This window comes from Vicugna pacos, chromosome 5 (genome assembly GCF_048564905.1).
Source record: "Vicugna pacos chromosome 5, VicPac4, whole genome shotgun sequence".
In the NCBI taxonomy this organism is placed as follows: Eukaryota; Metazoa; Chordata; class Mammalia; order Artiodactyla; family Camelidae; genus Vicugna; species Vicugna pacos.
Genome location: NC_132991.1, coordinates 68,561,760 through 68,586,416, shown reverse-complemented (window position 1 = coordinate 68,586,416; position 24,657 = coordinate 68,561,760). Strand labels below are relative to the sequence as shown.

The following is a 24,657-nucleotide window of genomic DNA, read 5'->3' as shown; positions in this document are numbered from 1 at the left end:
ACAGACGCTTGTGGGTAATTTCAGGAACACCACTGCCAGTTGCTCAGGGCGTGTCCTCCCCTTATTTTCTTTCCAGGAAGAATATGAATATGGTACATTATGGTAGGAATGTGTGAAGAACCAGGCTTGGAGACACCTGCACAATGTCTTGAATATTATTGGACATTCTTGTAGTTTATGAGATGGGAAGAGAAATTTTTCTGTTTTTGAGGACAGACTTAGCAAATGAATCAACCTGCTACTTCCCCAAGAAAATTCAATAATGAAATGGGGGGTGGTACCCAGGATTTTGTATGAAGAAAAAAAAGCTAAGTAATATTACATATCAGTCTCCAGGTGAAGAAAAAGCACCAAGTTTCTCTGTAATTTCACTAAAGCAAATTGAGTTTTCAAATCTTACTCTATCTTTCTAACTAAAGACAAAACTAGTCTGGTTCTAGTGCTGTTTTCCATGACAGAAAATTCCCCCTGCCACTGTTTTATTTAAAAACCAACCCCAAATCACAACCCAGTTTACATACTGTCCTTTATCCTCCTATAGAATTCTCATAACTAGCAAGGCAACTTACATAAAAAAGGCTTTCCAAACAAACAAACCCAACTCCTACTGATGAAATTGTTATTTTGAAATAAGTTTTAGTATCTATTTCAGACTCAATAGTTTCTAATATTTTCCACATACTATCAACACCTGCAAAGCCAAGATTTTAAGAGATAATTATTAAAATGTGGTCCTTACCATCTGTCTTAAAGTTGGTTGTCAAGTGCTAAATACTCAAACATAATACTTTTGTATATGGATGACAATATAAACTCCTTTCCCCAAAGATAGTATGTTGCAAAATTGATGTCTCAAGGCCATTGTAGTGACATCGTAACCTAAGTCAAGCATTCAGAAGCTCATCATCTGAGTGTCCAATAGCATCTGGGTTGGAAAGTGGATCTAAGTCTGCAAACAGACTGAACCAGGCAGACATGTCTTGATTACCACTGTTGGGAGCTAGTAAAAAGGGGAAGAAAAAAAAGAGTCTCAGATTCTTGAAATCACATTATTGTACCACTTTTATGATTTTAAAATAGGTGCTTCTTTTAATCAAATGTAAGACAACTGATAGGAATAAACATCAGTTATATCTCTTGAGGATAATTTTGAAAAGCTAATGCAAAAGTAACTTTTGTTCCTACAAAGTAGGAACATTACACTTGTCTTGGTGCTTAAAATCTGTATTTATTATAAAAGTAACAAAATATTAGATGTAAGGGAAAGAATTCCCCTAATCTACTATTGATATTAACACACGCAACAGTTGTCATTCTGGTTTACACTTGTTTCCTTTGTCTTTCCTATGTGTACTTTACACATTTTGATATATGTATTACGGAGTGAATTTTGTCTCAGATAAAGCTTCCTATTGACCAACTCTCTCTCCATGTGGAGACTGAAAAGTCACATACATAGACAGTCTGCGAGCTGTGGCAGACAGTCGAGGATAACGTTTATGCTGAAGGCTGGGGCTCAGAGATGGCACAGTGGCACAGGCAGTAGATCACCTCAGAAGGCTGGGCTCTCGAAGGCCAGGGGGCCAGAAAGCAGTGCCGAGACCCAGCGGACAATCTAAAGACCTACATGTGAGACCAGAGACACAGCAGGCAGGGGAAGCAAGGCAGTCCTACTCTTAGAAGTCTGAGGCAACCCTCTTTTACAATCATGGTTACCACTTTCCACACACTGGAGGGCTGGAGTTTGGACTGGGGATAAGGTTAGGACGCAGAGAGAAGCTGCACTGTGTGTCCAGTTCTGTTTCTGGGAATTCCAAGGTGGTGTCAGTGATACCCACACAAGTTCTGGCTTTGAGTCCTGGGTGTACTACCTATTACGTCACAACGGGCAAGTAATTTAACCTGAGGGGGTCTTGTTTCCTCATCGGTCAAGTAATGATCATGTAATTTATCATTAAACCAGGATACATGAGAGGGAATGGGGTGGGGGCTATTGATAATTGTACTTGAAGAATAGGTGTCAACCAGGAAAATGTGGTCATTCTAGTAATACCTGTGCTCCCGGTGTAGCTGTGGAGGGGTTCTATGAGCACATGCAAAGTGTATGGCATTTTGCAAATGTGGGATGGTTTTATATTCATCTGTCATAGTGGGAAATGAAGGTCTTACATTATTTTCATGGGGATTCTCCTTGTGCTCACTTTTCTTGCCTACAGAGACTGCTCTTATAGGACAACAAACAAGATGAATAAATCATACTAACTGTAATACAGGTACAGAGAAAAACAGCCCAAGTAACTTGTTAATTTTCATTAAGTAAAAGCAACCATAAACAATACCAACATCAAGAAATAACACACTACTCCTTAGAAGCTCCTCTTGTGACACCCTTCCAGTGACCACTCACCACACCACACCCCTACCCAGACAACACTATATTCTGTTAAAATGCCCATATCCAAAAATCAAAAGATGTGGAAATGTTTCAGGTTAAAAGAGGCTAAACATGGCAACTGAATACATGACCCCAGACTGACTCACTGTCCCAGAGGGGGACAGTGCTATAAATCACAAACATGGAATACAAACAAATGGTAGATTATAGAACAGTATTACGGTAATATTAAATTTCCTGAAGTTTACAGCCATACTGTGGTTGTGCAAGAGAATATACCTGTTCTTAGGAAACACAGACTGCAGCATTTAGGGGTAGGGGGTCATGATGTATGTAACTCACCCCAAGTGGTAAAGAAAAAAAATCACACACACATCACACACACCACACACACACACAGGCCTGCATAAACCAACTGAAGAAAAATACCAACAGGTGAATCTGGGTAAAGGATATGCAGGTGTTCTCTGCGCTATTTTCATTTATGAAATATTTCTGTACGTCTGAGATTCTTTCCAAGTAAAAAGTTAAACCAGCATCAGTGACTAATGCTATCTAAAATCCTGCAAGGTAGAGAATGTGTCCATCTTCTGTGTATAACTACATGGTAATTACCACATGGACCAGCTCTGCAGACAAAATATAGTAAGTTCTCAGTATATGTTAGCAATTACCATGACCAGGCCTACACTAAGTGCCTGAACCTGTTGTCGACAGGCTTCCTGTAAACAAACAGCATCTTCCATCCCTAATGGTATTATCCATTATCAACAAACCTAAGCACAAAATAGAAGACTAAAGTACAGAATTTGGTATGACAAGTTCACAATTTCTATTCAGTTCTTTCCATTGTGAGGGATATCGCCAGATACAGCCTTCTTCTTTTTTTTTCTGACACAGCCTTCATTTTAATTCACTATTAACAAAATACTTTCCTGGACAATATGAGGCAAAGACTATAAAATGATTCTTTTCTAAATGTACCTGAATTCAACTGATAATATGATGGCAGATAATATAAGTAAATAACTTACATTTTGTTAATTTCTTTGGACTCTCAGAAGGCACTGGCTGGTTATCAGTGTGTGAAAGAGGAAGTTCTAATCCTCCTTGGGAGGCCCAGCCTGGGGAGAGAGAAATGATAAATTATCCATTGTTAATGAAATAGGAAGTAGCATCAGAAAAACAAAAAAAGGCAAAAATACCTAATAAAAGTCCTCCAATTTTTGTCCCAGAGAATCTACAGTATAAGACATGTAAGATACTTGAAATTTATCTGCAGTTATGAATTTTATTCACACCATCTAAGTTCAGTTCCAGCTAGAATTTCTTACATTTTGCAAAGTGGTTCTAAAATAAATATACAAGTTTTTTTTAAAAACCTGCAAATGGGATAAAGTATAAAAGAGAAGTTCTAAGGAGTCAGGAAGAAAGGAAATGGACCTGATAATTAGAATCTTGAGAACTATAAATAGTTTATACCCTTTGACTGGGTAACCCCATTCCTAGAAATTTATCTTGAGGAAATAATTTAACTGAAGGAAAAAGTACATGTATGATTATGCTTCTTGCAGCATTATCTACAACATGACAAAGGAGAAACAATGAGGAAGCAATTGAGTAGATTATGGTGGATAAATGTGCCAAAATATGAGGTAGCCCTTAAACAGTATGATTACGAACACCCTTTTGGTAACACAGGGCAACGTTTGCTGTAACGTGAAAAGTTATTTATGCTGTAATTAAAACACAGCAGTAGAAAGGAAATTAGATTATCCTGCCTACTGTCTTCCTTGCATAGAAGAGAGCATCTGATGCCCAAGTCCTTACTTGCAGCTCCTAGAACATAGATCCTTTAACTCTCAGGGCAGCTCAGCTTCCTGGTCTACATCACAGACAGGAGAAAAAGAAGTAGACATAAAGGAGAGACCTAGTGAAGTAGGAAGATTCCTGTACTGGGAGGCAGGAGACTAGATTTCGGTCCCCTTCTAACAGTTTAAACTGCCTGATGAGTCTGAGCAAGACACTCAAACACAAGGACCCACTGCCCCAGCAATTACAAGGGGATATCTCGTCAGCCAGCACAAAGGGCAGGACCGACGTTCTGAGTGGTGAAAAAATATTGTCAATGCTGTATGGCCAGAAAAGAGTCCACGGCTGCTAGTGATGTGGCAAGTGAGGGAGAGAGAGCAGGAGTTCACTAGTAGAGAGTGAATCAGTCTGTAAATCTTCATAACTGTTGGGTCGTTGATATGCATGCGAGAATAACTGCTATCTAAAATTTTACTGCAGCCGACCGTCTGAATTATCCTAGATAGAGTGCCTTGTTCTCAAATAACACTATCCATTCTTAATTTTAGGCTATTTAACCAATTCTTAGTGAGTTATTATTTAACTGATACTTTTTGTATTTACTGAGCTAACTTTATGCTGCTGTGATAGAAAGCACGGAGATACATCAACCCACACATCACGTCCTTGAGTGCTTGCAGACTGGCTAAAGCGTGATGGTCCTGCAGATGAAAGTATGAACACAAGTATTTTAATAGAAAATACCATGTGTTAAGACACTGTGAGGTGCTATGAGGCTTTTCCTCAGGGGTTAAAACCTACTAGAGATGAAAGACAGGAATACAAGGCAAGATAAACTATGATCACAGCCATGAAAACAGAGAAAGCACTGCAGGAGGCCAGAGGAGGGAGACAGCCGTTCACCTGGCAGGACTGAGGACGTCCTCAAGGTTGGAGTCGTGGAGGAAACATCAGAGGGGAACCTAAGAGGCTCAAGTCCACACTGCATTACTGAACACAGAAGCCAAGGAGGGACACGAGCAACGACGCCTCAAGGGGACCTGGTGCAGTGCAGTCACAGACAAGGCAGAGGTGGGTGGAGACGAGCCCACTGTGCTTCATTTTTGAAAAATGTAAGCAGAGTGCTGATACCCGAATCTGCTTCTTGGAGAGAGAACTCTGGAGGAAGCATGGAGGACGAACTGGGGTGTGGGAGACCTGTTGGGTGGACCCACAGTAACCCAGGAAACCAAATGGCAGACAGGAAGAATGGGAAGCTTGAGACATGTTTTAGGAACAGAATTGACAGGACTTAGGAACCAACATGGAAGTGGGGAGCAAAATGATTCCTGAGGTGTTGGGCTGGACACAGGACAGTGGAACAGCAGGTGAGTAGAGAGAGCCCTTACACATAAACAAAGCAGGGACCCTCCCCTCGGGAAAACACCCGCCCCAGCTTCCACCACCGTCCTCCACTCCCGCCGCCTCCGCCTTGCCCAGAAGGCTGCTGTGGAACCAGCTCCAGAGCAGCTCCTTGTTCTCTTGTCAACTGCGAGCCCACAGGGCGAGAACACGGGTTTTGCTAGGTGAAGAAACAGTGTCACCTCCGTAGGCAGGGGTGACTTAGCAGGTCAAGAGTTTTAAACAAGACACTAATTTCCTATGTCGAGAAGACAGCTACAGTCAATAAAGAAAGCGTGGGGTTAGTGGAGGTGGCAGGAAAGCAGCCCTTGTTTCACTCTCACTGACAGACTCCAGTAGTGACGGTATTTGTCCTTTTTTAGAAGATTGGTGTGACTGCAGATTTTATCTAGTATCACTGAAGTGAAGTCAAGCTCCCATCTTTGCTTCACAAAGATAAAGCAATTCAGGGGTGTTGAACAGACACTTACTGTTGAAAGCTCCCGCAGCACGAAGGCCAAGGTCAAGGAGCTGCGAAGGTAGGAACTGTGAAGAGTGGGCAGGAGGCTCAGACCCCACCGAAGGCTCCTGGGATGTGAGACTGGCCTGGGGGCTCCCAAAGGCAGCCTGGCATTCCTGGGAAAATTCCATAGCTCTCGAAGAACCAGGACTTAGGAGGCTGTTCAGAAATGAGAATTCCTTCTCAAAATCATCTTCCAATGAATCTAGTGGTAAATCTTCTGCAACTGTTGAGTGAACATAAAAACAGAATGGCTTTTTTCTTTTTGAGGAAATGAGAGTAGGATGAAGGGCAAGTTGAGTTTCTTTTATTGCTCTCCTACTTTCTCAACATAATTTTTAATGAACAATTAAACTAATTAGAAGTTTATGTGAAAATAACTTCTAAATAGGTAGGCTACAGATCAAAATGACTATATTCGCTATGAAAATATTCAGCTATGATGACTTATTTGTGAAACAACTAAGCAACCACCTGTGTAAGAGAAATCACAGGAGGTGCAAGGAAAACAGAAAAAAACAGTAACAGGAGAATTTAATATGGCACCCTCAGTGAAAAATAGGCCAGGAGGACAAAAGTAAAGATATAAAAATGTAAACAGCAGTATCAACATGGCAGTTATTTTTAAATATATACAAACCTTAATGGAAAACATACCTTCTTCTCAAGCACACACTGAAAATTCACAGAAATTAATTATAACTAAGGCCACACACAAAAAAATTGGTTTCTTAAAATAGATATACTACAAAGAACATGCTCTGATTATAATGTAATAAAATAAAATAATTTCTTAAATAAAACCAAAAAACTAAAAGGCTCTTTCACCTGTAAATTTTTAATACCTTCTATTAAACAACTCTTGGTTGAAAGGGGAATAGAATTTCTGAAAAATAATTATAAAGTAGACCTTTCATATCATTATCTGTGGGATATTTAAATAACAATTAACAAGAAAAATCATGACCCTAAACACCTTTATCAGTAAAAATGAAAGACAGGGGCTTTAGCATGATAGAGTGGTGACATCTATGGACCCACAGATCAGTTTTTAAGTAACTGGTGAAAAGTATTTTAAAAACAACCATTTAAAATCTCTGGAAATTGTTCCAAGGACACACATCAAATGAAAAAACATTTACTCAAGAAAATCTAATAAAATTCAGAAAGAATGAGAGACTGGTATTTGAACTAAGAGCCACTCCCTTCCACCCCCTTCCTAATTCAGCAAGATGAAAATGCGCTCTAGCCCAGTGCCGCCAAGAACTCAGGGCTCCCTCTCCCACCAACTCTCAGTCAAGAGCTATCTTCCCAGGAGGGTCAGATGTCAGCGCTTCACATCCTGTCCCCAGTTACCTGTTGCTAAGGCTAAGTCCTGAGGAAGTGCCTGTTTCCCACCCCAACATCAAGACTCCAGTCATGGGATTTGGGAGTGGCATGTTGAAAATATGGGGCCCTGATCACTTGACCCTGCTCATAAAGTGGTAGTTTCATGCTGGAAGAGCCAAGCCAAGAAAACTCTCCTCTCTTAGCACTTAGCTACTAGAGCAAGGATATCAATCAGAGAGAAATTCGGTCTTTTTCACAACCCCAGATCAAGCCCTGACTCAGGGATTTTGCCTCAAAGGAGAGCAAATTATCAAAGAGATAGCTCCTATTTTTTTCTCCAAGGGAACTGACTTCATTTGCAATACAGTACGGAGAAATTCAGTCTAAGGATGCTCTCAGAAACAGTGCAGATTGAGGTGAAATGTAAGTGGGAAAAGACTAATAGGTTCATTGGACATGTGAACTAAACTACAGGCCAACTGGCTTGCCTGGAAGAATCAGGGAAAAGGCCAGGAGGGAAGAGCCTGCTGGAGGTAAGAACAAATCTTAAACACTGACTTTTGGAACTATCCTTTCAAAGGAGTCCAAATTTGATTGGTTTTGGCTCTAGAACAATTTATGGTCCAGGGCTTTCTTGAAAACAGTAGAGCAATCAGCTGGAAATTAGAGGGATTAAACAGCTGGATGTGGTCATGGAAAGAGACTCAGAGAGGCCTTACTAAACTTCACTGTCATCCCAGGTGACTGGGTATATGTAAGCCTGCCATCCATGAAGAGTTCCACTGTTGTCGGGGGTCAGGTAGGGTGGAGAATAGACTCTACTGAAACAATCCAACCTGACACTTAAAAAAAAAGAAAGCAGATAATAATAACAAGCCCCAGAAAGCGAGGACTAATAGCTCAAGTTACTAAAATATATTATCTAAAATATCCAGTCTCCAACAAAAAATAAGAGGGCATGCAAAAAAAACAGAAAAGTATGATCCATATGACAAGGAGAAGGAAGGCAACAGAAACTGCCCATGAGAATGACCAAATACGAAATGTAGTAGACAAAGCCTTCAAAGTAGCCCTTATAAATAAATTCAAAGAATGAAGAAAAGTATGATTAAGGGGAGTGAGACATTGTGCTATATACCAGAAATTGACACGTTGTAACTGACTACAGTTTAAAAAAAAGTAAAAAAATAAATAAATAAATATCAAATAAAGTAAAGGGAGTGAGGTGATAGATGTGTTAATTAACTAGGTGGGAAGAATCTTTTCACAATTACTCATATATTAGCACAATGTACAATTTAGATATCTTACAACTTTATCAATTATACCTCAAATAAGCTGAAAAATGTAAATGCAATCTTAGAAAAAGGAAAGGAAGGTGTGATGACAATGTTGCATCAAGTAGAAAGTATCCATAAAGAGTTAGAAATTACAAAAAGAGAACCAAATGAAAATTCTGAAATTGAAAAGTACAATACCTGAAATGAAAAATTCACTAGGGAGGATCAACAGTAGATCTGAACTAGCATAAGAAAGAATTAGCCAATTTCAAGAAAAACTGATAGAGATTACATAACCCAAAAAACAGAGAGAGAAAAAGAATGAAGAAAAATGAGAAAGGCCTCAGAGAAATGATGGGCCAACATCAAAAGTGCCAGTATACACATAACAGGAGTCTCAGAGGATGGGGGATGGGCTGGAATTAGAAGAAATAATAGACAAGATGTCCAACCTTGCTGAAAACATCAATCTATTCATTCAACAGGCTTTACAAAACCCAAGTAGAATCAATACAAGGAGATTCATATCTAGATACATCATAGACAAACTACTGAAAGCCAAAGAGAAAGAGAAAATTCCTACATTCATGGATTGGAAGGATCAGTATTATTCAGATGACAATTAACTCCAAATTGATGTGTGAATTCATTGATGCATGAATTCAACACAATACATATCAAAATTCCAGTAAGGTTTTTTTTGGGGGGGGGGAGTGTAGAAATTCATAAGCTGACTGTAAAATTTATATGGAAGTACAGAGGGATTAGAACAGCCAAAATAACTTTGAAAAAGGAACAATGTTGTGGGGTAGTGGGAATTACACTACCTAATTCCCAAATTTACTATAAAGCCACAGTAATCAAGATAGTATGGTACTGGCCAAGGATAGGTATATAGGTCAGTGGAACAGAATTTAGAATTCAGAAACACATCCTTACATTTTTTGTCACTTGATATCAATAGAAATGCCAAGAAAAGTCAACGGAGAAAGGAGACTCTTTTCAACAAATGGTGCTGGAACAACTGGATATGCATATGCAACAAAACACAAAAACAAAATTTAGATACTTACATCATACTGTACACATTTAACTCAACATGATGGTAGTCCTACATGTAGGAGTTAAAATTATAAAACTTCAAGAAGAAAATAAAGGAGAAAATCTTCATGACCTTGGGTTAGGCAGAACTCTTAGATATGACACCAAAAGAACAATTCATAGAAGGAAAAAGAAAGACTGGACTTCATAAAATTTTTAAAATTTTGCATTTCAATTGGTGAAAATGAGATTAGGATTAGATTTGTCATATATTTGACAAAGGACTTGTATCAAAAATATATTTAAAAATCTTACAACTTAATAAATAACTGAACTTAAAAATAGGTAATATACTGTATAGCACAGGGAAATATATACAAAATCTTATGGTAGCTCACAGCGAAAATAAATGTGACAAGGAATATATATATGTTCATGTATAACTGAAAAATTGTGCTCTACACTGGAATTTGACACAACATTGTAAAATCACTATAACTCAATAAAAAAATGTAAAAAAAATTAGGTAATCTTAATAGATTTGTTAACAAGAAGATACGTGAATGGCCAATAGGTCTGTGAAAAGATGTTCAACATCTTAAGTCACTGGAGAAATGCAAATTAAAACCACAAACTAAAAGCATTAGAATGTATATGACTAAAAAGATAATACCAAATGTTGACAACGTGAGAAACTAGAACCCTCATACTATGCTAGTGTGAATAAAATGGTACAACCGTTTGAAAAATTTACGTTGGCAGTTCCTTACAAAGTTAAAGTCATATTTACCATATAACCTAGCAATTCCACTCCTAGGAATCTAACTAAGAAAAATGAAAACATATGTTCACACAAAGAGCAATACTTGAATGTTCATAGCAGCAATATTACAATAGTCAAAAACTGAAAACTACTCAAATAACTAACAACTGGTGAATGGATACACATAATGTGATATATCCAACATAATACTATTCATCAATAAAAAGTAACTGGAAAACAGTAAGCAAAATGTGGTATATACACATAATGGAATATTATTCAGCTTTAAAAAGGAAGAAATTCTGCAACATGCCATAACATGGATGAAACTTGAGGACATTATGCTAAGTCACAAAAGCCAGCTACAAAAAGACAAACACTATATGATTTCACTTATACAGTGTTTAGAGTAGTTGAAATCATGGAGACATCAAGTAGATGGGTGTCTGGGGCTAAGGAAAGGATGGAATGGGGAGTTATCATTTAATGAGTACAGTTTTAGTTTTACACAACAAAAAGAGTTATGGAGGTGGATGGCTGGATAGTTGCACAATATTATGATTGTATTTAATGTGACTGAACTCCATATTTAAAAGTGGTTAAGATGGTAAGTTTTATATGTATTTTACTACAATAAAAAAATTAAGGGAAAAAAAGTAATGAACTTAGCTATAAACAATATGGATGAATCTAAAAAACATTGTTTAATGGAAGACACAAAAAATTAACTTTTATATAATATTTATATGAAATGTCCATGAGACAGTAATTTATAGAGACAGAAATGAGATTAGTGATTTCCTAGGGCTGGGAGTGGGGGAGTGGGAGCACAGATTAGTTGCAAATGAGCATGAGAGAATTTCAGAGGTAGTGGATATATTCTAATACTCAATTGTGGTGATGGTTGTACTACTCTATAAATTTAGTAAAAATCACTGAATTTTACCCTTACAGTGAGTGAATTTTATGACCCTAGGGAGCCTCTAAGCCCAGCTAACAATAATGCCCACCAGCACATTCCAGTTTGCAGCCCTGCCTGGCAGCAGAGCCAGCCTACGTTCATGCCCAATTGCTGGGCACAGCCTGCAGCCTCACCCAGGCAGGGAGCCCAGTCAGTGACCTCACCCAATTGTGGGGTACAATGTGAGTCCCCACCCAACCAGGAAGTCTGGCCACTGACCTTGCCCAAAAGCAGAGCACAACCACAGTCCTGCCCAATGATGAAACCTAGCCTGTGGCCCTGCCTGGTCACAAAGTACAGGCTAAAGCTGTATCAGATCATGAAGACCTGCTGCGACCCCACCCAAGTGCAGAGGCCAGGCGGCAGCACCACCTGGCCAGGGAGCACAGCAAGTGACCCTGCCTGACCAGAGGTGATTGTGGAGCCCAGCTGGTAACACCCCATGACCTCAGAGCTCAGCGAGTGGCTTGCCCCCTTTGCCACCTGAGAGCATGGGCAGCAACTTTACCCAACCAGAGTCTGTTACACATTACAGTTAAATTGTCTGAAGTCAATGACAGAATTTTGAAAGCTGCAAGAAAAAAGTGACTTGTCACATTTGAAGGAAACCTTGTTAAGACCATAAGCAGATTTCTCAGTAGAAACTTTGCAGGCCAAGAGAGAGTGGGATGATATATTTAAAATACTGAAAGGAGTAAACTGTCAATGAAGCATGCTGCATCCGGCAAAGCTGTCCTTCAGAAATGAGGAACAGATAAATACTTTCTCAAACAAACAAAAGCTGAGAGAGTTCATTGCCACTAGACCTGTGTTACAAGAAATGCTCAGGGGCACTATACAAGCTGAAACAAAAGGATGCAAATTAACCTTGTAAAAAATGCATGAACGTGTACATCTTATCAGTAAAGGTAAATATATAGTCAAAGTCATATTCCATAATACTGTAATAGTGGTGTATAAATCACTTTAAACTCTAGTTTATAAGTTAAAAAGCAAACATATTAAAAATAACTAGAACTACAATAATTTGTTATTGGATACACAAGATAAAAAAAGATGTGAACTGTAACACCAATAACCTAAAATGTGAGATGATGAGAAGTAAAACTATAGAGTTTCTATATCCTATCAAGTTGTTATCACCTTAAAAAAAAAAACGATGTCACAAATAAGACATTTTATGTAAGCCTCATGATAATCACACACAAAAAAAGTAATAGATGCACAAAAAATTTAAAGGAATCAAAGCATACGACCACAAAAAGTCATCAAGTCAAAAGACAGCAAGAGAGGAATAAAGGAACAAGGGGATTACAAAACAGAAAACAATGAACAAAATGACATTAGTAAATCTTTACTTATAAATAATTAAATGTAAATGGATTAAATTCTCCAATCAAAAGACAGGAGTGGCTGAATGGGTAAAAAAACAAGATCCAGTGGTATACTGCCTACAAGAGACTCCCTTTAGCTTTAAGGATACATACACAAAGACTGAAAGTGAAGGGATACAAAAATATATTCCATGAAAATGGTAACTAAAAGAAAGCATGGGTAGCTACATTTACACTGTAGCTATAATATATACACTATATATATTCATATACCAAAGAATGAAATTAGACCCTTATTTTATACTACTCACAAAAATTAACTCAAAATGGATTAAAATGTAATATCTGAAATTGTAAAACTCCTAGAATAAAAAAGAGAGAAAAAACTCCTGGACATTGGTCTTAGCAATGATTCTTTGGGATTTCACACCAAAAGCTCAAGAAACAAAAGTAAAAATAGGTAAGTGGGACTAAATCAAACTAAAAATCTTCTGCAAAGCAAAAAAAGAAAAATCAAGAAAATGAAAAGGCAACTACAGAATAGGTAAAATATTTACAAACCATGGATCTGATAAGGCTTCATATCTAAAATAGATAAAGAATTCATACAATTCAATATTAAAAAAAGAATAATCTCATCTTTAAAATGGGCAAAGTAGACATTTTTCCAAGCAAAGACATACAAATGACAAACAGGCACGTGAAAAGATGCTCAACAGTACTAATCGAATCAAATACAAATCAAAACCACCATGAGAGATCACTTCACATCTGTTCTAATGGCTATTATCAGAAAGACAGGAGATAATGCTGGTAGGATGTGGAGAAAAAGGAAATCTCGTGTACTGTTGGTGGGAAGGTACATTGGTACGTCCATTATGGAAAACAATACAGAGGTTCTTCAAAAAATTAAAAACAGAAGAACTATATGATCCAGCAATTCCACTTCTGGGTACATATACAAAGGAAATGAAATCACTGTCTTGAAGAGGTATCTGTACTCCCATGTTCATTGTTACATTATTTACAGTAAATAAGAGAGCATTATGTTAAGTGAAATAAGTCAGACAGACAAACATCGTATATCACTTTTACATGAGATCTAAAAAAAGCCAAACTCCTAGAAACAGAGACTAGAGTGGTGGTTGCTAGGGCCTGGGGGATGGGAGAAATGGGGAGACTGGTCAAAGGGTACAAACTTCCAGTTACAAGATGAGTAAGTCCTGGGGAGCTAATGTACAGCATGGTAACTATAGTAAACAATATTGTACTGTTTACTTAGCAGTTGCTAAGAGAGTAAAACTTAAATGTTCTTATCCCCAAAATAAATATGGTAACTATGTGAGGTGACAGACATGTTAAGTAATCTTACTATGAAAATCATTTTGGAAAATATATGTGTATCAAGTCATCATGTTGTACACCTTAAACTTTACAGTGTTACATGTCAATTACAACTCAGTAAAGCTGGGTAAAAAAAAGTGAACTCAGAAGTGTGTGTACAGAAGAGACATAAAAAGTGACAAAATTTTAAAAATTAAATGGATATTAACACAATCTCCTTTAAAAGGCTGTGACAAACTGTTTTGACATTTATATGTGATCATTTCATATTTTAATAAATTTACCATCTTACCTGGTTCACTTCCCAAGCTCATTTCCTCATCTGACAAAACTAACCTAAAGGAAAAACAAAACAAAACAAAAATGTAGATTTTGGTTAAAATACATTTGGGACTCATATTCTACAAATAGTTTTATACGGTTTAAAGAATTTCTTTTTAACTGAGGAGACATACAAAATAGCTGTCCAGTTGATCTCCTAAAATCTGAGACAAATCTTACTCCTTCTCTAGATCTACAGACTGTGAAAATAATCCTTCACTCCTTATTCTTTCAATATACATTTACTTAGTATTGATGAAGCAGGAGACACCGTGCTCAGCACTGTGCTAAATACTATACCACAGAGAACATCTGTCACCAAAGTACAAAGTTTAGTTTTCAAGCATTGAAACATTTTGCTCAAGAATATTTGGGAACTGGAGAGAATGAAGAACTGTAGAAAAAAATGGAGTACTCTACTTGGAACAAGAAAGTGATGATGACAAAAGAAGACACATTTGCCTAAAACATTCTCAATCAATATGAATTCTGGAAATTTGTATCATCCATCTAGTATAATAATAATAAATGAAGATAAAGAAATTGAACCAGACTTAATCATTACTCCTCATGTATAACCTCACAACTCTAGTAGTTGAGAGTTCTTTAAATTAAGTCTTTACAGACACTTAAAAAGCAACACAGTATTTATACGCAAATACCGCAAAAATAAACCTAGAAACAAAGCAAATAGATACTTCGACTTGGAATGAAATTCCCAGTAACAGTATATATATATGGTGTTTTAAACAACTTGGAAAAGAAGTGCTTTGGAATCTGCTAGTTAACTCAAAACGTAGCTTTCATAATGCTGAGGATCCATGAGAATATTCTGAAGAAAACGTTTAGAAAATGTAATAATGAAAATATTTACTAAATTAATATATTTAATGTAACATGATTTTAAATGCCAGTGTATAACTAAGTTAATACATTTAATTTATAACTATATATCTGATTACTTAATCTATATCCTAAAACATTTATATATCTCAGTTAGTAAAAAAAAATTTGTTTGGATTTCCCTGATATAGAAACGCATCAGATGCTTATAGTTCAGATCACCTTCTACTCAACAATATAAATATATGGTTGTCACTGTTTGGGCTTATTTCCGGGTTCATATTATACTCTGTACAATCTGGTTAAATGAAAAGTAAGTGGCAGCTCTGAAAGGAAAACAAGGGTAAGATGTGGTAAAAGGGCAACAGGCAACATGAAGGATGTGCATAGGAAGAGTCCCCATTTTCAGGTAACCAGTCCCAGTCCCATCTGTGTTGCTTTGGAGATAGATTTTCAATAGCTTCTGTCTCACAGCTGCTGACCCTGTCCCTTTCTTTTCAAGCTGCCCCTTCTGGGATTCACTAGGCTCTTATTACAGGGCTTAGACTCCCTAACTATAGAATTTGGAGTTATCACCCCAAACTGTTCTGTACTCCTATCATCTACTTTGTCTACCATGTTAAAAATGGGGTGGCAGGGAAGGTTTCAAAGCAAATTAATGTTAATTGGAAAAATGACATAGAAATAAGTATTCAGTAAGTCAGAGAAGAAATAACTCTTTCCAAATAGATCATATAAAGACTTCCATAACACGATATATAACTTTTGCATGCTTACTTATTGAGGTTTTCAGTGAGACAATCATTTTCTATTTGTTCTTCTTTATGGTGCTCAGTAAGCTTGCTTGGAGAATCTTGTAGTTGCTAAGGATAAGAAATTCAATGTTAAGTAGATGGAAAGACTCTGTTTCTCTCTTTGTGCAAACAAATGAGAATAAAAATTCTAAAGAACAATATAAAGTGGGGAGGGTATAGCTTAGTGGTAGAGTGCATGCTTAGCATGCACAAGGTCCTGGGTTCAATCCCCAGTAACTCCTCCAAAAATAAACAAATAAATAAACCTAGTTACCTCCTCTCCCCCCAAAAAAAGCTAAAAAAAAAAAAACACCCACACACAATATGAAATAGGAATAGTTCTGAAATAAAGAGTGAGAAATAAGGGAACTAAATGTTAATGTCATTTTTAATTGACGTATAGTTGATTTGCAATGTTGTGTTAATTTCTGGTATACAGCATAGTGATGCAGTTGTATATATATTCTTTTCATATTCTTTTTCTTTATAGGCTATTACAAGGTATTGAATATAGTTCCCTGTGCTATATAGTAGGACCTTATTGTTTATCTATTTTATATATAGTAGTTAGTACATGCAAATCTCAAACTCCCAATTTATTCCTCCCTACCCTCTTTGCCCCTGGTTTCTTTTCTATATCTGTAAGTCTGTTTCTGTTCTATAAATAAGTTCATTTATATCATTTTTTTAGATTCCACATAAAAGTGATATCATATGGTATCTTCCTTTGTCTTTCTGGCTTAGTTCACTCAGTATGATAATCGCCAGGTCTATTCATGGTATTATTTTATTCTTTTTTATGGCTGAGTAGTATTCCATTGTGTATATATCACAACATCTTTATTCAATCATCTGTCGATGGACATTTAGGTTGATTTCATATCTTTGTAATTGTAAATAGTGCTTCTATGAACATTGGGGTGAATGTATCTTTTTGAATTAGACTTTCCTCCAGATATATGCCGAGGAGTGGGATTGCTGGATCACATGGTAAGTTGTTTTTTAGTTTTTTAAGGATCCTCTATATTGTTTTCCATAATGGCTGCACCAAACTACATTCCCACCAGCAGCATAGGGGGGTTTCCTTTTCTGCACACCCCCTCCAGCATTTATCATTCATGGACTTTTGAATGGTGGCCATTCTGACTGGTGTGATGTGCTACCTCACTGTAGTTTTGATTTGCATTTCTCTGATAATTAGTGATAGTTAACATTTTTTCATTTGCCTATTGGCCATTTGTATGTCTTCACTACAGAGCTGTTTGTTTAGGTCTTCTGCCCATTTTTTCATTGAGTTGTTTGTTTTTTTGTTATTGAGTTAAATGAGCTGTTTGTATATTCTGGAAATTAAGCCCTTGTCAGTGGCATTGTTTGCAAATATTTTCTCCCGTTCTGTAGGTTGTCTTTTTGTTTTGTTTATAGTTTCCTTTGCTGTACAAAAGCTTGTAAGTTTATGCAAATATAATTTGACCTGAGCCCCATGTCCTTTGCATTCTGGCTGCCTGTGGCAATCACACACACTGTGGGCTAGTCACAGGATTTACCACTTTGTGATATGCCAAGAAGACTTATGTGTTGTTAGCCTGTATTGTAATTCTCTAAATACAGCTAAAGATCTTTAACTTCAAGACTGAACAGAAATTGGATTTTAAATTTGCCTGAGTACAATACCCAGTGAAGCATTCATATAGGAAATTAAAAAAAAAAGACACATGAACAGTAAAAAACAAAAAAACTAACTCAAGGGTCTCTATTAGACTGGAAGATGATAGAGCATGACTTAAAAATCCATACCAAGTCCCAGCAATGTACAGTTGCAAGATACAAACCAATCACAGATATCACAGCTAGCTTGAGTTAAACCAAACATTTTCAAGCACTACTGAAAATAAGGCAGAATGATTAAGTTCAAAGGTACTGAAACCTAGCCTACCAGAACTGAAGAAATGATTAACACAGTGCAACTCTGCTGGATGAGCCATTTACAAAGAAGGTTGACCGGAAGAGTACATTTTACACGTAGATGTTATAGAAAGAGGTGATCTAATATAGGAGTCTCTTCAGCGGCAATCAGACATATATAATGACCAAAGCTGGCATAGTTTTTGCATCATGAGTTGCATCCATGACATGAGTGTAAAAGTAAAGCAAGGAGATTTTTCTTTAACTTCTTAAATTGTCAAGTAGGTAATTTGGTCATTTTTGAAAACACAGGGCCACTTTCCATCACTTGTTCCTCTAAAGTTTTTCCTTTCCATAACCTTGTTTCTTCTTTGTATTTTAATTTTCTTTTACTTTCCACCTCTTTTATTCCCCCACACCTTACTAATATCTTAAGCCCACCAGCAGTATTCCCATGTATTTCTGCAGAGTTGCTCGTAGGAATCAGGAATCAGGAAAGTGCAGAAAACGACTGGCTAAGAAGTGTAGAAAACTGTCTCCCAGTGTTTCATAAAGTTGAAATTAGGCTTAGCAAAAAGTAGTTTCAAAGTTACTATCCAAAGAAAGTGTAATGTATCTAACAAAAGAACAGCGAAAGAAACGTACCTTGAGAGCTACAAAATCAAATGGATGAAAGCCAGCGTAAGTTCCATGGATTTGGGACATCATCTGAGCTGCTTTCTCCCAGAATCCAAGTAGTGTTCTCTGCAGAAAAAATAAAATAAAATAAAAGGTGACACCACAGTTCTGCTTCCTCTCCATGATTTTTTGTCAGTGCTATTTTTTCTCACTAGTATGGTAGATGAATAGCTGTCAAATAATGAGAAGCAGAAATTAAAATCAATTTCCAAGGCTGGGGAATCTGAAAGCACTGTAACTATTAAGTCTGCAAAGGAATTGGCATCGTATCTGCAGGTATGTGTGCCTATCTGTATCCAGCACTGAAATGTACACAGGAGCCAGCTAGAGGGTACTTGCAGCCAAGAGAAAAAAACTGGAGGATTAGAACACCCTCTGAGGAATCCAAAAGAAAAATGATAAAAGCACCAAAACTTCGTAATTGCATTAGAGGTATATGTGTAAACTTCTATGTCGGTAAGCATATATAAGCCTTTATTAATTGGAGAAAAATAGTATGTACCACAAAGTTTGGACTTCCATTTAGGATTCAAGAAAGACTTGTCCAAAAAATGTGTTATTCAAGCTAACAGAAGTAACTGGACATCTTTCTTGTTGCTTCAAGGTTCCTGTTCAAAGTGAGGGGGAGGAGTGGAGAGAATAAAGGAGAGCTAACTAACAGGTACTGTGTTTCAGGCATTATGCCCATAGGTGGGCATGCACTTTTATTTTCAGGTGTAGCCCTTCTTGATTCTTGAAATCCACAGTAGTGAACTGAATTAGGCAGATACCCGAAAAGCAGCAGTGAATGTCCATTTCCTTTGGTTTATTATTCTTTTCTTATGTAAAAACAGTTTATTCTATTTTGCCATTTATAAATACATAGTAAAATCAGTATGTAAAAACAGTTTATTCTATTTTGCCATTTATAAATACACAGCAAAATCAGTAACTGTTACTTATTAACATCTAACTTCCTCATTGTGTGCTATTTATGTGTGGTTTGGAGTGAAATAAGCGCAAGTGAGACTTCTGAGATTAAAGCGGTGTGGAATGGCAATTTGGCAGAATGAAAAGAACACAATCCTAGAATTAGAAAACTTAAGTTTTTAAGCCTGATACTTCATTTGTTTTAAGTCTCATTTAACTCTCACTTTCCTCATCCATAAAATGATAGAAAAGTGTTAAATTTGGGGGCCACAGCCTCTTTATTTCAAATGAAATCATATGTAGGACTAGTTCAAAATGGAGTAGCTCTGGGTGAACCAAGGTTAATGGGCCTTGAATCCTGCCTCCTCTCAACATTCCCCTCCTCTACCCTAGACAGTCCCTAAGTCAGTCTCTTTCTCTCTGTCTCTGTCTCTCTCTCCTAGTACACCAAGGAGAATGACGTGAAGCCATGGGAGCAGGCATCACTAAGGTCTTATTCAGACTAGTATTCCATGATTCTGACTATCATAACCTCCGTAAGTCAGTTTTAGGACAGTCAACAATTTTTATACCCTTTAGACAACTTTTAAAAAGGAATCTCACCACTAATCTTTACTTCAAGGACATGCTGACCATGGAGGTGGGTACCTGGTAGGTAGTGAGTGAATGAGATAACATATTGCAGCGACTAGCTCCAAGTAAATCCACTTTCTGACAAACATCCATCTTTAACTTGTCAAAAGAAGCTTTGCTATTTCTCACTTGGATCTGTACCTGCAACCACAAAAATATTAATTATAATTACTGATAATACGGATATACAGGATCATGAAACACATTTTCAGACACATGAAATTATTATAAAAAAGACTAATTTCTTTCCCTATATTATTATTTAATGATTAGTGGTAAAGGTTTTGACTATTTTTAGTAATTGTAGGACATCTTTCCAGCAGATATCTTTATGCTGAGAAACTATATGATGATAGATGGACAGAATACAGTTAAGAACTAAAAAAACAGATTCCAAATAAAAAGAAACACCCAAAACTACTGATAGGTACTATTTAGCTAGAAAGAGTAAAAGAATAAATGGAAAGGGACACAGTTAGTGTTGGGAAGCATTAATAATGGTTCTGAATCAGATAAGTTTATAAATTTAAATGCAGGCTTATTATATTTCTTATACATAAGGTGAGTCATACATCACCACATAGTGTGAATATCCAACTTTGTACTCATTCATTCATTCAACAAATATTTATAAGGTATCTATTATGTGTCAGGCACTGTTCCAGGCACTGGGATACTGTGGTAAACAAAACAAAGCTCTTCCCCACCATCCCTAAGTGAGGAGGGACAGGAAAATAAGAAGTAAATAAATACATAAGATAATCTCAAGTTGCAAAGATAACATATAAATGCAACAGAAATAGGTGACTACTTTAGGTAAGATGGCCAGGGAAGTCCTTGGTGAGCTCATGCATGATGTCTGAATCGGGACATCGTCCAGTGCATGCATGATGAGTGGGCCATGCTAAGACCCTGAGGAGAGCTGTTCAGGCCCATGGAAAAACAAGGACAAAAGTCCTGGGTGTGGGAGGTGGGTGAAGAGCTTATCATGTTTGCAGAACAGGAAGGAATATGTTCTAGAAAGGACCGAAGCATAGAAAATAAGTACAACATATGGCATCAGAGGGACCAGGGATCAGACTGTGCAGGGCTATTTGGGTCCAGATAAGAGGTTTGGATTGTATTCTTTTTTTTTTTAATTGAGGTGAAATCCCCATAACATACACTTAACCACTTAAAAATGTACCATTCAGTGACTCTAATGTGTTCACAATGTTGTGCACCACTCACTTGGATTGTACTCTAATTGTCAAAGATTATAAAGGGGATAGGATAACAGGTTACTGTGGCCTGAGGCCACGTGTCCACCTACTTTCCCAGGTCTGCTGGAGTTATCAATGAGGCAGAGTACTCAAAGCAGCTAGTATAAAGACTCCATCAATATTAAATATGATTTTTACTGTAGGTACTTTAAATATTTATAAAATGAAGGAGTAAATGAATTTTATTATTCATGCAGGGTAGATTTGGGGACACAATTTATAATGAGTTTATTTAGCAAAAACGTATATTTATACACATATAGTTGCTTTAAAAGTTTGTGGTTAAACTACATATTGTGACAGAATGAAAAATTTGACAACCTTCACTTATAATTAATAATCATTTAGTGGGGAGGGTACATAGCTCAGTGGTAGAGTACATTCTTAGTGTGCATGAGGTCCTGGGTTCAATCCCCAGTGCCTCCATTACAAATAAATATAGGAAAACCTAATTACCTCCCCGACAAAAAAATGAAAAAATTAAAAATCATTTAACATGAATTTTTACATAAGTTATATGTTTTTCCTGACTAATAAACTATTTTCCTCCTGTAAACAACTCCTAAAAGTCCAGATGAACAACATTTAAAAGGTAGTTAGGTCTATTATGAGAGGTATAAAAATAATAGAAAAGGATGATGGGGTGGAGATGTCACTCAAAGGGTAAAAAAAAATAGCGTGATGACCTTTTGTACTTCAATTGAGGATTTCCAAGCAACCAAGAATTTACAATGCAACGTAGTTCCCCAAAATAGTTTGATGTTCTATGTGCTTGATTAAATTATTCTGTAGAGGTTCAAAGCTTTATGTATCAAAAAACCAACAAGGGTGTATTTTCATACTTTTCTGAATTTTTCCATTTGTTTTAAGGTGTCTGGGTCCAGTTCTTGGGATACATCTTTCATCCACAGCAGAGCTCCTCTGTATTCTGTGCGCGCCTGTTCCATCCGATTAATTGTCATCAAAGTATCAGATACAGCCCTTTGGCTGAATGTTGCTACTTCTTGCTTAAGACGAACCAAGGGAGTATATAGGGCCAATCTAAATGGCAGAGAGGTAAAAATCAGAGAGATGTAAATCCCACGAGCAAAATAAAACAAAAACAAAGGTTTAAAACAACTGTAAAGCATAATTTGTTACCAAGATGAGTCTATAAACAGGACATTATTAAGATGTCCAAGAAGTTTTAGAAAGCAAATAAGAATCTTACAGCTAACTTTGAACTGTTAATAAAAATGTGTCTATATCTCCCCCTTTTCTCATTTTAGGTAATATGTATTATTTCTGCAACATTTTGGATATTTACCCATGTATAAATAATCTACAAAATAAATTTGCCATTTAGAAAAAAATTCCATGAGTAAAAAGAGATCCTGTATTCATAAAGCACAATCCTTTAAGCAGAAAGCCTTTCTTTTGACAAATTTAGGGAAAACCTGGGTATGGAAAAGCAGATAAATGCTAGAAAAACTAGTGAGTATAAAGTTCTTAGCAGCTGAGGATGAGAACAAGAAAAAAAAGAATTTAAAAAACCTAAGTCAAACCCAGCCCTTCTGTTCTGCTTTTGACTTGGTAGGCCTTGTATTGAGTGTCTCTTTGTCACCTCCTTAAAGATAGATCTTTGCACTGATGCAGTACTTCAGAAAAAAGTCACTTAAGTTATACATTGTCATTAAAAGTCTGATAAGGCCTGTTTTTATTTTTCTCCTGAAAATGCAACGATTTTGTATTGTACCTATTGTATTTAATAATTGTAAATTACTTGTATAATATAACACACAATTATGTAATATATAATATAATAATTATATAATATTTAATTGTATTAAGACCTATTGTATTTAATAATTATAGGAGATTCTTTGCAGCAGGTATTTTTAATGCTAAAAAGTTATAAAATAATAAATGCAAAGTATATAACTAAGAAGAAAAAATTTCCTCCACTTAAAAAGAGGAAAAGTTCCAAAGTACTCAGAGATTGTATAGTATCCAAAAAATTAAAAACCTATATATATACATACACATATTCTAGCCACTCTCTTTCTCTGTTATATTAAACCACTTAAGAAATTTAAACACAGGCCTAAAGGCTATTTCTAGGAGTTAGGTAACCTGAGAATGTAAATCTTTAAATAATTATTTTAAATACAAAATAAGTAAGAGTCAAGCATCAAAACAATTATATACTGCAATGTATTTCTCTTTTAACTGGAATGATCAGAAATATGTAAATTTAGCTACATACATCAAAACTGTCATACTGACTATAAATTTAAAGATGATGCAAAAGCATGGTAAACCTTTGCTTGGCTGAAGAACAGAGTGCCCTGCCAGTGGCATCCATCATTTTGCCAGCCTGCGTTGTGTCCCGTTCTGCTTGGAACTTTAAAAAGAGCCCTAGTTCGTTTTCTTCCTCTGATATAACTAGGGAAAAAAATTACAATACAGTTCATTGTTCCATTTTATCATTTGTTTAAAACACACACATACAACTAAAATTCTCATAGCAATAATTCTCTAAACATAAGAATCACTTGAGGGAAGAAGAAGAGAGACTTATTTTTAAAATGCAAGTTCCTGGGCTCCAGAGATTCTGATTTTACAGAACTGAGGTTATGGTTTTCTTTTCTTTCTTTCTTTTTTTTCTTCTTCTCCTTCTGTTTTTTTTTTTTTTCAAGCACTTCAGATGGTTTTGATGCAGTGAATCCATGGATTTCACTTTGGGAAAGACTGATCTTTAGTGAAAAAAATCCAAAATGATAAAACAAAAGCACAGATGATGAATTTTCAAAAGTACAAAGACGCATTTTAGGATCATTGCCGCTTACAAAGTACTCAGTTTTCTATTTCAACTTACTCTCGTCTCCCATCCTGGCTTCATTTTCCTATGCTCAGTATCTCAGATCCACAATTGTCCACAATTTTGCTGCTAAAACCCTAAAAGTTGACATGTAGTGCAATACTAAATGTGTGGTTGGTGGACCAATGCCAATTCAGAACCATTTGCTACCAGCCTGTGACAAATAACAAAAGTAAGAAACTATTTAGGAACGTTTACCAATTTGACTATTTTATATCTGTTGAATATAATAATAAAAAGTGTGCTTAGATTTTGCATGTTTTCTTTAATCTCATTTTCCTAAACATTCATTTTTA

General features: G+C 36.4%; 1 protein-coding gene across 13 annotated transcripts in view; it reads right to left on the bottom strand.

Annotated features, from left to right (window-relative positions):
• The window catches only part of ICA1L (islet cell autoantigen 1 like), a 59,048-nt gene that overhangs the window by 10,085 nt on the left and 24,306 nt on the right, over positions 1 to 24,657 (bottom strand). For 11 of the 13 annotated variants that reach the window (XM_072961447.1, XM_072961446.1, XM_072961437.1 and 8 more), the window contains exons 4-12: positions 23,802 to 23,925; positions 22,344 to 22,542; positions 20,255 to 20,380; positions 18,665 to 18,763; positions 16,101 to 16,186; positions 14,452 to 14,495; positions 6,079 to 6,333; positions 3,430 to 3,519; positions 740 to 1,000 (exon numbers count right to left, since the gene is read on the bottom strand). In XM_072961447.1, the coding sequence (XP_072817548.1) occupies positions 885 to 1,000; positions 3,430 to 3,519; positions 6,079 to 6,333; positions 14,452 to 14,495; positions 16,101 to 16,186; positions 18,665 to 18,763; positions 20,255 to 20,380; positions 22,344 to 22,542; positions 23,802 to 23,925 (1,139 nt within the window). In that variant the 3' untranslated portion in view covers positions 740 to 884. Of the gene's footprint in view, positions 1 to 739; positions 1,001 to 3,429; positions 3,520 to 6,078; positions 6,334 to 14,451; positions 14,496 to 16,100; positions 16,187 to 18,664; positions 18,764 to 20,254; positions 20,381 to 22,343; positions 22,543 to 23,801; positions 23,926 to 24,358; positions 24,516 to 24,657 lie in introns of all 13 variants that reach the window. The other 2 variants (XM_072961448.1, XM_072961449.1) reach the window with 2 other exon arrangements.